The sequence below is a fragment of the Taeniopygia guttata genome, chromosome 1 (assembly GCF_048771995.1).
Source record: "Taeniopygia guttata chromosome 1, bTaeGut7.mat, whole genome shotgun sequence".
Lineage (NCBI taxonomy): Eukaryota > Metazoa > Chordata > Aves > Passeriformes > Estrildidae > Taeniopygia > Taeniopygia guttata.
Genome location: NC_133024.1, coordinates 17275217 through 17292666, shown reverse-complemented (window position 1 = coordinate 17292666; position 17450 = coordinate 17275217). Strand labels below are relative to the sequence as shown.

At 42.5% G+C, this 17450-nt stretch overlaps 2 protein-coding genes across 2 annotated transcripts in view; both read left to right on the top strand.

The window, feature by feature from the left end:
- Nucleotides 1-6765, top strand: part of ZNF654 (zinc finger protein 654) — a 30261-nt gene extending 23496 nt beyond the window's left edge. The window contains exons 8-9 of the mRNA XM_030263993.4: nucleotides 615-2940; nucleotides 3253-6765. Of these exons, the coding sequence (XP_030119853.4) occupies nucleotides 615-2940; nucleotides 3253-3260 (2334 nt within the window). The 3' untranslated portion in view covers nucleotides 3261-6765. The remainder of the gene's footprint in view (nucleotides 1-614; nucleotides 2941-3252) is intronic.
- A 2870-nt stretch (nucleotides 6766-9635) lies between these two features.
- Nucleotides 9636-15027, top strand: C1H3orf38 (chromosome 1 C3orf38 homolog). The gene is made up of 3 exons (XM_002190022.7): nucleotides 9636-9880; nucleotides 11256-11476; nucleotides 13209-15027. Exons 1-3 carry the CDS (start codon nucleotides 9748-9750, stop codon nucleotides 13773-13775), a joined length of 921 nt encoding a protein of 306 aa, XP_002190058.6. The 5' UTR covers nucleotides 9636-9747; the 3' UTR covers nucleotides 13776-15027.
- Nucleotides 15028-17450: the final 2423 nt, after the last annotated feature.

Below are 17450 nucleotides of genomic sequence, written 5' to 3'. Positions count from 1 at the left end.
TTAATTATTTCAAATTTTCTGTACCTCTTTTGACTTTAATCTGGTGCCTGTTGGACAGTGTATTTCTGATCATTCCTCTGAGTTCCATGTTCATGCCACGCCCCCAGCTGGAAGTATGGAATACGAATTCTTCTCATTGGAAGGATGGGTCATCAATTTTGGAAAATGAAGCCTTTTAGACTTTTTGGCCATGGGTTGCTCAAAAAACTGTGAGCAATATTACCATGGTTTTCATGTAATTCAAGCTAAAAAAGTTACAACGGCTAAAATATAGATGAACTGTCCAATTACAGTGTGAAGCAGCCTAGGTAATGAAGAGGCAGGCAGAAGATACTGATAGATCAGCTATGATCTCTTGCAGTTCTGGTTTATATCCCCAAAAAATTATCTTTACAGGGCTGCATGGAGCAGAGCTGAAGCTTTGTAGCTGTACAGCTTTCAGTGCAAACCATTTTTGTATCTGTATTTATAACCTTGCTTGAGCAATATTTAAAAGTGTTCATGCCCTTGGGTGAAGTTCAGTAGCAGGATGCTTTCCTGCTTGGCAATAGACTAATATAAATATGTGGGATGTTTGGGAATTGTTGATGTACACTGTGATTTCCTTCCTGCAGGTTGGTGAAGATGGCCTTCAGATCTGTGTTGAGATATGTGGATGTGCCCTACAGCTGGACCTCCGTGAAGATCCCAACATGAAAAGTCTTATTTATAAAGCAATCGCTTATTTTCTGCCAAATGACTTGGAGATCCTCAGAATTTGTGCTCTCTCCATCTTTTTCCTGGAGCGCACCTTGGAATCTTACTACACTGTTGAGCACTTGTACAAATGTGCAGATGAAGAATACAATGAGTGCACTAGTTCTGTTCAGAACCGCGTGCGGTTCGAGCTGTTGCCCATCTTGAAGAAAGGATTGTTTTTTGATCCCGAGTTCTGGAATTTCTTGATGATCAAGCAAAATTGTTTAGCCTTGTTGGGGGATAAAGCCTTGGATGGCTTGAGTGAAAGTACACTGGAAAACTCTCCTGCAAACACAGAGAAAACAGCGGAGTACAGGGCTCTGGGTGAGGAACGTGGCTGTTTAACAAATGTCAGCAATGGGGAGCTTGACCCTGGAAACTGCTCTGGAACCCGCTCCAAAGGGAATGCCAAAAAGAACCACCAAGCTCTTGAGGCATCCAAAACGTTGGATCAGACTGAACCAAGGCACCGTTGTGTGATCTGCAACAAGGAGTTCCTTGGGGATCACATAGTGAAACACGCACAAGCTCACCAAAAAAAGGGCAGCTTCTCCTGTGTGCTTTGCACCAGGAAGTTCAGGCAGAAAGGACTCATGCTGAAGCACTTAAGGAATCATGTCAGGAAGATAGAAAGGCAACATCTTGCTGCAGCTCTTGAGGCTGGTCAGGAGGCTCCTGTTCTTCATGAAGTGCAATGTTCAGGTGTTTCTGTGTCTCTTGAAAATGGGAATTCTGAGGGTTCCAAAGATACTGAACCAGAGGCTACAGTAGCTGCAGTAGCTCCGAGTTCTGATCAGGTCCAAGAGGAGGCTGAGACTGCAGAACAGGTTTTGGAGGCAGTGGAAAACCATCTAAGTGACCAGGATGATGCTACTGAAAACAGTAGTGACAGCTGCTTTAATAATGTTCCTGATGCTTTAAGTACAGAGAGTTTGCCTGAGGATGAGGAGAGCTCCAATAAAGAGTCACCCGTTCTGCATAAAGTGAATGGAGTGTTTTGCCCTCAAAAAGATATTGATGCTTCGGACGAGGAAGGAATCTTTAAGTGCCCTGCTAATGGTTGTGCTAGAGTGTTTAAAAAAATAAGATTCCTCAACAAACACGCCAGAAAAACTCACCCAACTGATCTGAAGGTGCAGCAGCATATAATGAAATGGAATAAAGGAAAATGCCGATTCTGCCAGAGGAAATTCGCTGATTCCCATCATTTTATAGACCACCTGAAGAGACATGTGTATCCAAATGTTTACTTTTGTTTACACTTTAATTGTAATCAGAGATTTAAGCTGTCGACTGAGCTTGCAGAACATACGAAAAGTCACAGTGTGTTTAAAGCTCAGTGCAATTTCTCAAACTGCTGTGAGCTATTTGAGGAGCTTCCTTTGCTGTATGAACACGAGGCTCAGCATTATTTAAATAAAACCCCAGAATGTTCAGAAGATGCAAGTGAAAAAGATTCTTCAGATGATCCTTCAGAACTTTGTAGTTACCAAGATGATGATGAATCTGTTAATGAAAAAGAAACTGTAGATTTACCAATTCCAACCTGGAAGTCAAGGAAGGATTCTGCAGAACCAAAGACATATATTCAAAGTGTGGAGAAGAAAGCAAATAATGTAATTCACAATGGAAATGAAAGCTCAGCTGAGGGTAGTGCTCCAGTTTTAAGTTTGATAGACCAAAAGACACCTGTGTTACAGCCAAATCCCGAAAACTGTAATGTTGTTAGTGACCAACTGGTCAATGGGCACAGTGACTCAGATCAGACATCATCTAAGGCAGCCCAGGTACCTTTGGACAGAGTAGCAGGTGAAACAAGGACAGAAAATGGGTCAGTGTTACCAGTTTTACAGAATTGTCACGATGCACCACAAAATAATGCTCCTGCAGCCTCACAAGCACCTTCTAAACCAAATCAGACAACAGAGACTACTTCATATGGTGTCATCTTAACAAAACCCTACGTCAGACCATTGCCTCCCAGTTACCTTGATGAACGTTACATTAGCATGCCAAAACGGAGAAAAATTTTGGCTGATGAAGTAGATGCTTACTCTGAACAAGACAAAATTTGTAGCAAATCAACAGAAAGATTTAGATGTGGCAACTGCTTGACCATCTACTGTAATTCAGAAGCACTTGAGGCTCACCTTGCACAAAAGAAGTGTCAGACGCTCTTTGGATTCGATTCAGATGATGAAAGTAAGTCCCTGCAGTCCTTCCATGCTGGTTTCTTTGGCAGTCAATAGCAATCACAAAATGGTCTTTGAAAACAGGAATAGGTAAGACACACTAACTAAATCACTGTACTCTGCTAAATTCGAAGCTGAAATTGGACATGCTGTTCAGAATAAGAAAGTGGTGAGAATTTGTAGGCAAACTAATGGAAAAGATTTCTGATAAAACAGAATGGGGTAATTCAATCTATCTTTCCTTACGTGTTTGAAACTAAAAAACATAAGCAGTGTTCTAGATTTAGGAATGATTTACATTCTTATATTTTGTCTTTTACAGGTGCCTGATTCAATGTTGTTCAGATGAGGAGTGGTGTAAGGAAACACTACATGAAGCAGCATCAGTTTGTTTCCCAGTTGGCCTTAATCATGAAGAAGTCTCAAATTCCATAGAAAAACATGACCTTGATAAAGAGAAAGCACATTTTCTAGACAAAACTTACAAAGAAGTAATAGGAGCTCTGCAGGTCTTGAGTCCAGAAAAGTTGCTACAAAACCCCCAAAGTACCAGTTATCCAAAAAAGCCATGTTCATTCCAAAAATATTATTGAAGCTTAATGGCACAGCTTTTCTATCATGAAGGTTGAAGGACAATGAGGCATAGAGGTGAGCAGGCAGAGGAAGCAGAGGGGTTCATTGCCTTGTGGAAATCCAACCAGCCAGTTCTGAAAGCTGCTTTAGTTTGTGTGGTTAATGGCTATCTCTCCACACAGCTGAGAAGGAATCATTCAAGGAGGCGTTGCATTCTTACCCTATGGATAAATGCATAAAGAAACCATGCATTCTTTTTTTTTTCCTCAAAGTCTGAGTGTGTAAGTCCATTATCTGCTCAAAAGCATGGAGCTTGTTTCATAAACTTCTACTCAGAATCCAAAGAGGAATGTGGAAGGAAATCTTGAAGTAGATGGGATGCTGGAATAGCCAAAAACTTGAAATACAGAACAAGTAGGAAAAAGTGAGTTAATGTGATGTTTTGTGAGACTTGCACACAGTGGAAATCAGATGCGTGCAAGAGAAGCCCTTTGCAAGGCTGAGGTAAAAGTGACTCCTGTAAAACATCTGCTGTAGGTGTGGGAAGACCAACACAAGTGATAGATTGTGTGGATATTAACAGCAGCTGATGGAAGCAAATCTGGAATGCTGGGAGGGCCAAGCTTGCAGAGTTAAACTAATATTCTGCAAGCACAGAGGTCCCTCAGCTGTTGGTAGGAAAGACAAGAGCTTGAGAAGGCAAACAGAAGCAGAGCACATCAGGTTGGGGTGAACGAAAAGGTCAGGAAGAGCCTGTTTCACATCTGTTACGTTGCTTAATGGTGGTGGGCCACAACTCAGTACTGTCACTAATTATTCATTGTCTTGAAGGGAGAAAACAGGGATCCTCTCAATTCTGAAGACACATTGCAATCCTATTTAGTAGCATCCCTTGAAAGGAGAGCCTTTCCCAGAGGCTGGTGAAGGAGTTACTTAAATGTTAAGCACTTTATTTACAATTCACTGTTCATAGAAACAATCACAATGTGAAGACAGGAAATAGGAGTTCTTAATTCTATATGGAAAACTGAAATACAGAAGATTTTTGAAACCAAAAAGATGCCGTTGTAAATTTTGGTCTTCCTACCCTAAGGCAGAGGTGTGGCAAACATGCACATTGTCCAATTACTGTGCTAATTTATCCTCTAATTTATCTCACACTGTCTTGCCACATAATATTTGTTTTATTTGGGATCCTGTTCTATGAAAATTGTGGGATTGCAGGCAGGGGAGGCACAGGGGTGAGAAGTGATGTTCAGAGTCATTTCAGAAATGCAGGACAGCACAGAGACAACTGTTTCTGCTCAGCTGTCACTGAAGAGTTTGTTACAGTGTGTGCAGGGCTTAAATCAACAGGTGGGTGAAAATTACTGAGGTAAAAATCAGGGGTTGCATAAAACCCCCATTCATTGTAGCAATGGCTCACTCTTGCAAACCCAAGGATTCCTCTGTAAGATTGGCTGTGAAGTAGTTCTAGAACATAAACTCAGTAGTTCAGTAATGCCTCTGCTAATAATCCTCTGTGGGAGTAAACAGGTATTTGCATTAATTCTGATTTCTTTCCCGTTCTTGCAAGGTGAAAAAATGCTAATTCAAAATCATGCTCTTGAGTTCTAGAAGAGTTTTGCCTTAACTTTGAGTTGTATTAACATAAAAGGTTATAAAATTATGATCACAGGTATGTGTGCATTACATGAATCCCAGTTATGGCCCACTTCCAGAGATTTGTATGATATTTGAGGCACCAAAGAATTTTTTTTTGCAGTTGCAAAAAACCTAATTTAAATGCATCATTCATTATATACACATATATACACACTATATATATATATATTTACATGTATAAATACATTAAAAGTTTTAAACATGAAGTTAACAGGGTCCTTATCAGACAGATGCACTTTCACATTTTTTACTTTCAAGATACCAACTAACTTTTAAGGACCCGGGTACTGTGCTGAATGTTCCCAGTCTCTCCCTTCTTCGCTTGACATGGCTTAAATATATTTTGGGGGAAAAGGGTTAATTTTCAAATATTACAGTTCTGAAAATCTAAAAAGCGAGTCAACAAAAATACAAGAAAGATGTTTGTGTCAAATCTTTTTAATGTACCTTTTTATCTTTGGTGCTTTTTTGCCTTTTCCCTGGAGCTCCATATGTCTGAAGATGCTTTAAAAACATGATTGAGACTTGTATTATCTTTGGTTTAAGTGTGTAGATAAATGCATCTGTGTACATACATAAACTGTGACCATAATTTTTTGTACCTTCATTAAAGTAATTTTTGTTCCAAAATGGTTTTCTGGGACACCACCATTTGTTTCTCTCATGTATTTAGTGTGTACACTAAGCCTGCAACTTCTAAGGCTGAAAACAGGTTACAGGTCTTGAAAGTTGGAGGTTTTTCAGTTGATTTTTTTTTTTTCCCAGGCATTAAGCATTGTGTGATATAATTGGAAATCCTTGAAGATGTAGCACTTTGATTCAATAAATCCTGAAGTACATGTGTAATGTAAGCCTCCAGCTACCCTAAAGCTGCCTGAAGTTATCCATGATCTTAGGAGCCTTGTTGGATCAAAGTTAGTGCAATTCAGTGCTCATAATTGTATTTAATAACATTCCTCCAGTTGAATTTGGACTTTGCTTTTAAGAGTGTCTCCTCTAACCCCATTATGTTTTACTGTAAAGGTCATGTAATTTCTAATTCCAAAAAGCTGCCGCTTGGTTGTAGGCACCTTTTCACAAAAAAAGGAATACTGAAAGTAGGTTGCAAGTGGTCATATCTGTGGAACAAGGTCACTGGTACTTTGGTTATTTAGCCATATTCATAAAAATTATATGAATTGTATAGTTTGGATAATTTATAACATTAAACTTTGTGATTTTAATATCACATGGAAGGTTCAGCTGTACTCATTTCTTTTATTGTTTAACACCAGTGCTATGGACAAAAGACCCAATGGGGGTGGTAGTGTTACTATTTTCTTAATTTATTTGGTACTGTATAACACCTTTCTGATTAAATGCAGTGTATGCATTTTGGGACTCTTAATTTGTAAAAGCTGTTACAGGTTCAGCAAGAAAGGAAATTTGTGCTTCCTTGTTGAATGTTAAATTATTTTACTTTGCATTTTATATAAGAGTACAAATTAAAACTGAGCCATCAAACTGCAATAAATCTACAGTAGTGTTTCATTTTAAAGACCTTTTGTACTGTACATAGATTTGTTCAATAAAACATTGTCTTTGTTGTTGATAGAAACTGATCTTGTCTTTTGGAGAATCACTCTGGAAATGCTGCTGTGAAGTTCAGAGCTACTGTGTTAAGTTTAGTACGTGATGGTTGCATGGCACCTGTGTGAAGATGCCAGGTCTGATATTCCAGGTCTGTGGATATTTGGATTTGAACAGACCAAGCTTCAAAATGGGGGCATCAGTTAATTTCTAGGGCTCAAGATCCAAATTTGGGTCCACAGACAAGTTTGGGTGCAGCTATTTTAAGATACTTCTGCTTCTGGTTGGTTGTTGGGTTCGGACGGAAAGACAGTGTAGCTGATTTTTGCTTTTGCTTCAGGAAGTTCAATACTGCCACCTGAAATAATTTAGATTTATTATTCACGGCCCTGTAAATTCCTAGGGTATTTTTGACTGTATTTTTGTGTGTGTAACTTCAGACTTACCTTTGTTTTCTACTGTGGATAATTTTGACAAGTTCCTTGCCCTGAGGAATTTGATTGTGGGTATAAGGGTGAGGGACCTCAGTACATTTTGCCAGCAAAAATATTTATCAAAATGGCAATGTGTACATAAGGCATTTAATAAATTAATTGTTAAATATATTAACACCAAATATAAAATGCTCCTCCTCAGATGGACAGGAGACAGAAAATACAACAAAAGCCCTTGTAGTAACTCCTTGAATTATGACAGCAATTTATTGTTAAAAGAGTGCTGTTCACCTTTTGGTCTTTATAGGCTAATAATTTTCCTGTTTCTTCCCCTCTGGGAATACCAGTTCCTGCTCAATGCTCAAGTCAATTAAAAGTTTGAATAAAAACTTGAAAAGAAATGTTGAGTTATGAGAAAGAGAAAGAAATGAAACCTACTTCTGAGGGGAAGGATTTACAAAGTAAAATAATATATAAATATATTAGAAATACTTTTAAACAATCCTGCTGAAAGGGCTGGTCTTGGTTTAGAACAGGAAAGGGGTTGTGGGGAGACATCAGAACTGAATATTGAGAAGTCTCTCCAATATCTCTGATGCCACTGCACTTTTCCTCTCTAAGGATTAATGGGAGTGTGACTATTCCGAAGCAACCTCTCCCTGCCTTCCCCTCCCACCCTCTAATTTCTTACTGAAAACACAGCAAACACCTCAATCTAATTCTTAAAATGGGATCTTGATGGTTGTTTTTTTTTATTTCCTGAATCCAGATGAATTGGATAGTTATTACTCCTTGAAGGCTGCAAATCTAAATAAAGGTTTATTGAAACATAAGCAAAATGAAGCAGAGTTAATTTATATTTCTCAGATGCATTGTCTGATTTGTAGATTGCAGGATTGATACTAATCAAGAATATTAAATCATTGTGCAGGTGAGGGGAAGTTTGGCACAGCAGACAATAAGCATTATTATGTTAAAGCCTTCCAGATGCTTCCAGTCTGAATTTGTATCTGAATGTTGAACTTGAAATTCATGGGCAAATTTTGTTCAGCTGTTTCTGGCTTATATGGAATTCATTGCTGCAGCTCAGGAGAACAGGTCTTACTCAGCTGAATGTGTGTTGGTTTTCCTTCTTATCAACCTGGGACACCTGCATGGGCTTTTTTTAGATCTCAAAGAGGAAATGGTCTCTAAAATACAGGGATAAGGAATGTGTCCTCTGTTCTCATCAGTGTTCTATTGCAGGATTACCAGATCTTGGCAGCAGGCATTCCTTACTTACTACAGCTCTGAACAGAGCCCACTGTAATGATGAGTTCAGTTGGTTGTGCAAAAGCATCATCAGTAATTCAAATGTGGTTCTTTTGTGTATCTTTAGAGGATCTGGGTGTTCCTGGGTTTGAAATCACAGGCAGCTTTAGGCCAAAAAGGTGGTCTCCTTAGACATCCCTGTTAAAGCATGGGGTGGAGAAGAGTGTTTCCTTTAACAGGTGCTGTGCTGTTGCATTTCCAAGTCCTGGGGAGATTCATCACTTGGGCACTTGCCTCAGTCACAAGCGGATTACTCTGGTCACCAGTGACCAGTGGTAGGAATAATAGAATGACATCAGAGAATATCCTGATCTGGATGGGAGCCCCAAGGGCCACCGAGTCCAGCTCCTGGCCCTGCACAGGACTGACCTTCACACCCTGTGCTAAGAGCATTTGTTGTCAAGATGCTGCTTGAACTCTGCCAGGCTGCTGCTGGGGAGAACCTTTTTCAAACTTCCAGCCTAATCCTTCCCTGACACTTCAGGTCATTCCCTCGGGTCCTGTCACTGTCACCACAGAGAGATCAGCATCTGTTCCTCGTCTTCCCCTCACAAGGGTGTTGTAACTGCACTGAGACCTCCTTGTCTGGCTGAAGAGACCAAGCCCTCCTCATACGCCTTCTCCTCAAGCCCCTTCCCCATCTTTGTTGCCCTCCCTTGGACACTCTCTAATGGCTCTATAACCTTATAGCTCAGTGGTGCCCCAGGACTGGAGGTGAGGCCATGCCAGCCCAGAGCGGAGTGGGACAATCCCCTGGGTGTCCTGGCTGCCATGCTGTCCCTGATGCCCTCAGGACAATCCCCTGTGTGTCCTGGCTGCCATGCTGTCCCTGATGCCCTCAGGACAATCCCTGGCTAGCCATGCTGTCCCTGATGCCCTCAAGACAATCCCCTGGCTGTCCTGGCTGGCCATGCTGTCCCTGATGTCCCCAGGACAATCCCCTGCTGGCTGTGCTGTCCCTGATGTCCCCAAGACAGGGATATCGCCCTCGGCTCCAGGGCCGGCTCCCATCCGCTGGCCATGGACCAGGAGCCACAGGCCCCTTTCGTGTCCCCGGCGCTCAGCACGCCTGGGGGCGGGCTGGCAGGGAAGGACACACCCCGCTATGAACTCTCCATGCCTGTAGCACACCATCTCTCCGTTTAATCCCGCCTCCCTCCCTGCCTCTTTGCTGCCCCCCGGCCGTTCCTCCGCGCGGAACTTCGGAGCCGGCCGCTCTTTCCAGCCGGCGCCGCCGCCGCAGAGCGCGGCCGGGCGGGGCGGCCATGGCGGGCGCGGGGCTGAGCGAGCGGGAGCGGGCGGGGTGCCGGGACCTGCTGCAGCTCCTGCGCACCGAGGAGCTGCTGGCGCTCACCGACACCGTCACCAGCCGCCTGGTGCACCCGGAGAGCCGCCAAGGTGCGCGGGCAGCGCCGGGGCCTGCCGAGCGGGGCCTGCCGAGCGGGGCCTGCCGAGCCGGGCCTGCCGAGCCGGGCCTGCCGAGCGGGGCCTGCCGAGCGGGGCCTGCCGAGCGGGGCCTGCCGAGCGGCCGCGGCTGCCCCGGGGGGCTCGCGGGGCTCGGGGTCGCTGCCGGAGCCTCCTCCTGCACAGCCCAGCAGCTCCGGGGCTTGGCTGCTCGGAGCTTCGGCTTGTTCAGGCCGCGGGAGTTGCGGTGGCGACGGGCTCTAGCAAACCCTCCGCTCTGTGCGCATCTCTTCCTTCTCTGAGCCGCGCAGTGAGCTGCGAGCGCGGCTGTGCCCTTTGTGCTTTAAAGTATTGACAGCTCACGAGTCTCTCGCTGTTGGCGTCAGTCACATTTGCTTTCAGGTTTTGAAAGGCTAAAATACGAATCTGCATGGAACTTAATTTTTTTTTTGCAGGATGCTTCCGGTTGTGAGCATCCTCCATCACTTTGTTGAGATTTGTTTCATAGGAATTCATTTTTTATGGGAGTTACCTGAGGCCACTGGGTTTGTTGCCCAGTGGTCTCAGGTATATATATGTACTCATATATATGCGCACCTGATGAGTATATATATATAGAGATATATACTCATCCTAAAGGCTTGGGTATGTTTCATGAGATGTAACTAAAACCTGTAAGATTTGCTCAACACGTTTGTTTAAAAGGTCTTTTGCCTGTAGTTTTTTTTTTTTTTTCCTTACCTTTTTTTCCCCTACTTTTTGCAGTGGTTGTAAGTCAAATTAAAAGTTTTTTGTGTTTACTTTAGCTGTTTCTTTCTGGTTAGATTTAGGGTTTTTATGGGTCCCCTGTTAAGTGCCAGCCTCAGTTCAGGTGGGAACTGCCTGCTGCAACTGCTTGAAAAGTGAATTTAAGTTTGTCATGTTTCCTTGTTCTGCCACAGAGCCTTGTAGCTGGATTGCTGGATTTTGTTTATTGTTGCCGTTCAATGCACTGTTGTTGTGCTAGGATGTATTTTCTTATGAACATGGGAGTTGTAGTCACATTAGTGTGGAAATAAAACAGATTTAGTTAATTTCCAGCAGGCTTCAGAAAGGAGGAAGGAGGTGGAACCTCACTATCTCAAACTACTGTGCATTGCTGAAGCACTTCACTGGAACTCTTTTCCAAGAAGCATATTTGCAAGCCTTTGGGTGTATTCTGTGTGATATGATGAGGCCAGATTTCAGTTTCCAGACAAACTTTCAGTCTCTTCATGTCCTGCCACCTTGTCTTCTACTGTACGTGGAGGTCAGGAGTTTAAGAAATGGTTTAGCTCTGGGGTTTCATTGTGAAAGAAGGTAACTCTAACTTCAATGTCTTTCTTTACAGAGGCCATTGATGCCGTTCTCATGTACAGCCAAAACGTGGAAGAACTTCTGAGGCGCAGGAAAGTCTGCAGGGAAATCATCTTCAAGTATTTGGCAGCACAGGGAGTCGCGGTGCCTCCCTCCTCGGAGAAGCACGTCCTGATCGAGCGTGTGAGGCAGCTCTGGAGCAGGCAGCTCACGGCTCCAGCCCCGGAGCCCGGGCACAGAAAACCTCCTGTGCAGGTGGGTGCTGCTGCTGCCCAAAATCCTCGGGCTGCTCAGTGCTGCCTCCACGGCATGACCGCTGCAAATGTGGCTCTGCACCTGTAGGAAGGTCCCAAACCTTTTTAACTCTTGCTCGGTTTGGTTTGGTTGGTTTTTAAATTATAACATCTGAAGGTGTCTGCTCTGTTTTCCACAGTATTTGAACTCTAATGTGTGGGGTCTTCGCCATTATTTGAATTTTTAAATTGCCCTATAGGCTAAAATAGAAGATATTCGCAGATAGTTTTGTGGGTTCAGGGACTGAAAACAGTATGAATGGCACAGAAATCCTGCAGAGGCCCTTGTGATTTTAGGGAGTTTATATATTGATAAAATATATAAATTAAGTTTCCAACAGTGACAGGTCAGTGCCATTTGTTTTCCTTTTTTTTTTTTTTTCCAAACAACAGAACTCATCATTATGGTGGGCTCTGTTCAGAGCTATAGTGAGTAAGGAATGCCTGCCCCCAGTGTCTGGTAATCCTTCAAGGACACATTCCTTATCCCTGTGTTTTAGATGATTGTTCCCTCTTTGAGATCTAAAAAAAGTCCATGCAGATGTCCCAGGTTGATCAGAAGGAAAACCAACACACATTCAGCTGAGTAAGACCTGTTCTCCTGAGCTGCAGCAATGAGTTCCATATGAGCCAGAAACAGCTGAACAAAATTTGCCCATGAATTTGTAACACTTAATACAGCATAAGGAAATGTATTTTGGCAATAGTAAGTTATTTTGAAGTTAGAATCTTTGCCATTTATCAAATCCCTGTGGTGTAATGAACTAGATGGGGTTTATTTGTGGTTCTAATTGCCCCCCTTGCTGTGGTTCATAGCCCTCGTGGGCAGCAGCCCCAACTCCTGGGCTGTGAGAGCTCTGTCCCAGAGAACCTATTGAATGGAGCTTTCACTCAGGGATTAACTGATGACAGTTAGCATTTTGCTGAGAATTGTTTTCTAAACAATTTTCTCTGTGCATAATTCAGCAAAAGAAAAAGGGTTTCTCTTAGCAAAGTTCTGTGGTAGATGGTACATAAATGAAGCACTTAAAACACATTCATAAATTTAAAAGAAAGTCAGTTGATTTTTTTATCACATACATCTTTCTTTGCATTTATTTTCACTTAATTCTAATCCCTTCTTTCTTCACCATTTTGAAGAAATGGGAAACATGAACTTATGTAACAAAATTGGAAATTAATTTCAACTTGGGGTGAAACAAATACAGCATTTCTATACAGAATTCTCCAGACTTTTCATGCTTAATTGCTTAATGCTTATAACATAATGTAATATTTACCAGACTTTGGTGTTAGCAAACTTGATATTTGATTTACTGCTAAAAAAAGTCTTGCTGTCAAGTCATAAATACAGAGAAGTCCTACAAAGTACCTGTACATTTAGTTCCAAAAAATGTCCCTTTACATCCTTCCCCTGCCCTTTTTCAGTAGAACCAGGATTTTCCTCTTTGTTTGTAAAGAGCCCAAGACACTGAAGCACTTTCTAGGTGTAATTCAAAGAACCTGTCCTGGTTCTCTACATTAGATAATCATGTTAGTAAAAATAAATGAGCTTTTACTTTGGTGTTTCTCTTCAGGCACTCTGGCTCAGAACACTTAAAAGGTTTACTCTAAGAAGTATGTGCATGATTTGATGTTTTTCCAAGTGATAATCTTGCTGAACGGTTCTAAGAAAAAAATTTGCTTGACTGCAGAGTCATGGAAGTGGGCAGAAGTCTCCACAAGATGACATTGGTGGTCTAGGAGGAGAATTCTGCCAGTGGTACTTTGAACTCCTGAACTCTCAGCACCCTTTGGGAGTAAAATCTGCAGCAACATGGGGACCACAGCATTTTTGGGAGGATGCCAAACTGAAGTTCTGTTACAACACTTTGGAAAAAAACGTGGAACAATATGTGGGTGCAGACATGGTGAGCCTGCGCCTGCTGTCCTTGGTTAAAGAAGAATGTCTCCTCTTCAACCCAAATTTGCGTTCCAGTGGCCTGAAATGTGCCATGTCCCCTCATGGATTGATGCTGGTGGCAGTGGCTGGCACAGTGCACAGGGACAACGCTTGTTTGGGTGTCTTTGAGCAAATCTTTGGGCTCATCAGCTGCCCCGTGAGGAATAACACCTGGAAAATAAAACTGGTGAACCTTAAGATAGTAGGGCAGAACACTCTGGAGCCTGGGATGCGAATGGAAGAACCGTCCATAAAATATGAGTCAAGCCAACTGAGAGAGTTCTATGATGGAAATGAACTGACTGTGTTTGAACCTTGAACTTCTGAGCATTTTGTCACAGCTGGGTGAGGGGCTGGGTTCTTGCTGCCATACAGTTTCCCTTCTCTGAGTAAGAGTTGCTGAGTGGCAAGCTGAGATACAGGGTATTAACACAGGTGATGCTTGTGGGCACTTTCCAAGAGCTAGCAAATATTTCATGGGCATTCCTTCAGGTTTTGCACTATGTTTCACGGAGTGGAGTTCGGTGCTTCATGGTTGTATTGAAATATGGATTGGCAGCCATGTGTAATGAGGGGTTCACAAACTGCAAATTCTCTTCAGGACACCAGTTGAAACTCTTACCTGAGCTGTAGCAGGAAATCATTGCATTTGGCTTTTGAAATTGAGGAGGTCTTTAATGTCTAAATGGACATCTGAGTCCCAAGTAAACCAGTAGAAAACCCAAAACAAAACACTGTGATTTGAAGCAGCTGCTGTGGGTGTTCTAAATGTGCTTTAATGGGACAATGCAGGGAACTTGGCGCTTTTTTTAACTTCTTTGCCTTGATTTCTTCCTGTCCTTTTACCTTAGGGTTCCAGTTTTGTCATGACTACACACAAGTTGTGCTGTCTGTGTCCCCAAGCAGACAAACTTGAGATGGTTGCCCATTTCTAGCACTGCTTGTCTTGGATCGATAACTTGGTTTGAAAATTTGCAGCAACACTGTATGAACTAAATGCTCTGATAGTTATTTTGGATATAATTACAACAGAGTTTTTAATATAATAGTTGTGATTTTTGTATGTTTTCTCAAAAAAAGTATTTTGTTTACTCTTAGCTGCTTTATTACAGGTACTGAAGGTTTATTTGTTACCACTGTGTGGTTACAATGATAGGTCCTGCTAAGAAAAGTATCCAATTACTACTGAATGACTGAAATTATTGCCAGTGTAAAACTTGATTTTTTGATACTCTATTTATTTATAGGGGATTAGAGGTGAAAACTTCTTTTTCTGCATCTTGTTTGGATTGTTTGGGAGTTTGTTTTACTTTTGTGGCTTCACTATTTAAAGTTCTGAAAACATAAACATTCCCCATAACTTAGCAGAACCAGAAGAACTGTTCCCAGGTTTGTCTTGGTAAAGTATGGCTGGGTGAGAGGAAACAAGAAGGTTCAGGTGTGCACAGAACTGATTTTTGTGAACAGTCTGAATCTTGCTTTCTCCTTAAAGTAATTTCTTGTCTAAGCAAAAGTTCAGATACTGTGTTGGGATGTTCTTTCTCAATAAACAGCTGAGTTGTGACTTCTGATTTTTCTGTTGTTTTGCATAAATATTCTTACTGAGAGTTCCAAATTCAATTTTCAAAACATTGACACAATTTTTTAAGAGTAAAGCATTGACTGTGTGGCAAATATGAGAAGGTACTTTTAGCTTAACCTTGACTTTAAGCAGTGGAAATCATGTCCCTCTGTGCTTTCTTTGGATGCTCCCTATGAAATGAATTTTTTAAGTGTATTCCTGAATTTGTAAAAGGTGTCTAATAGTCTTTATCTGTTTATACTTTATATTTTTTTTTTATCCTGCTGGTTCTTTCCTGTTATATTTGTCCTTATTTTGAAAGGAAATCTTTTGTGTTCCTTTGTCACAAGGTGCTTCTGCTTCTTTCTGCATTGCTTGCTGTTGTCTTGCAATCCGTTATCTGTCTTAGTAGCTTGTTCTTTTTCCCCATAAGAGTTTGATAAGGGTAAACTCTGCAAGGTGATAAAATTCTGTAAAATGAGAAATAGAAGCCTCCAGTAAAGGTATCAACAACCATGGCATTTTACTTTTAGCTCTTGCAGTGTACTTCAGCTTTCGATGCATTTTGAAGACATACTGCAGCTTGAAAGTTTCTTTTCTTTTTTAAAGGGCACAAAGTAGAAACCCGAAGTTAAATGTGGGCGTAACTGCAGGAGTGATGAGAGTGCTGTGACCATCCCTGCTGCCTGCAGGAAATCCAGGGGCTTGCTGGCGTCTCAGCAGGCGACAGGAGTGGCCTCTGGGTGACATCTGGTGGCAGATTCATCACTTGCCCAGAGCTGCAGTCCTGAGGCGGCTGCAGAACAGGCTGCTTTATCCCACTCCTTGCTGGCAACAAAATGCCCTGAAATTGCCAGGCTCCCCCTTGCCTTGATCTAAAGGAAAGCTTGAAGAGAATCCCTCAGTAGAATGAAAACTAAGAAAGCTCTTATAATTCTGGGATAAACTTAAAGAAGTGACAAAAACACAACGTTTGTTTGGCTTGTTGCCAGTAGTAGTTGCCCTTACAGAAATTCTTTAGAGACATGGGTTAGAACAAAGCAGAGATTTTTGTCAAAGTGGTATTTGTACAGAGAGGCATCTGCTGGAAGGAGCAGGGGATGTGTAATTCCTGCACAGCCACCTCTTCTCTGCCCTTTGAGAGCATAAATTGCAAAGGCAATAACAACATATTGTACATGCTGCCATAAATCACTCGTTTTACAACCAGTAAAAGCCTGAGCTGCTCATCTACATGAGGTTTGGGTGCCTTGCCAGCATTTTCCCACTTAAGACTATTGAAAGAAGTTGTGATTTTTAATAACTTGACATCTGAGCTTTCTTCCCCCTCAGATGCTGAAGTCTGTTGTCCCAAATAATGGGCAGGAGCAGCTTTCAGGTAAGGAATGAGTGAACAATCTTCCACCAGGAGAGGTGGCAGCACCTCCTTTCCTCTAAGAACTGTGGGATTGAGTAAAACTTGCAGGTGCCACATCCACACCTTGTTGGACACTTCCAGGGCTGGCGATTCCATCACTTCCCTGACCACCCTTGCAGTGAGGGAATTGTTCATAATATCTAATCTAAGCTTCCCCTGGCACAACTTGACACCATTTCCTCTCTTCCCATATTATTCTCTGGGAAAAGAGAACCTCACTACACCTTCCTTTAAGGTACCTGTAGAGTGATAAGCCTTCTTCTGACTAAACAACCCCAGATCCCTCAGCTGGTCCACATCAGACTTGTGCCCCAGACCCTTCCCCAGCTCTGTTCCCTTCTCTGGACACACCTCAGCCCCTCAATGTCTTCTTTCTGTTTCGGGAGCCTGTAGAAAATCACTGCAAGTGTCCTCTGAAGCAGCCTGGATAACTCCCAAGTTTTGAATACCATGTTATAATTCCAAAATACCAGTACTAATTCCAAAATGTTTTGATCTTTCCTCTTAGCAAATTGCAGAACCTCCCAAGCACAAGGAAAAACATGGGTTTGGGTTCTGTCTCGACAAGCTCTCACAGCCCTTACTGAAAAGGCTGTTTTAGATACCTCTGGTTGTCACTGGGTCATTTGGGTTGTGTGGGTGAATGTTGCACTCTGCTGTGCCTGGCTCTTTTGTCCTAGTGTGAGCTCTTTACAGTGCCCTGAGTGCTTCTGCTGCAGGAAACATTTCAGTGCCAGTCAGGAGGCTGCTTTTGAGGAAAATGCTGTGTTTGCTGCCACACCCACAATCGTTGTGGTCTCACTCACATTACGGAGCATTCACTCTGGAGTTCCCTTGGGACAAAATGGACCAGGGAGATCCTGCAGCCCTGTGGCCAGGGTACCCTGCTCTCTGTGAGGCACTCAGGCTGCAGGACCACCCTGGAGCTGGCTGGCAGCAAACCCCCAACACATTTAGAGATGCTGTGCTGGCAGCATCTCAGCAACAGCTGTTTCATGCTCCTGTTGCACAGCACT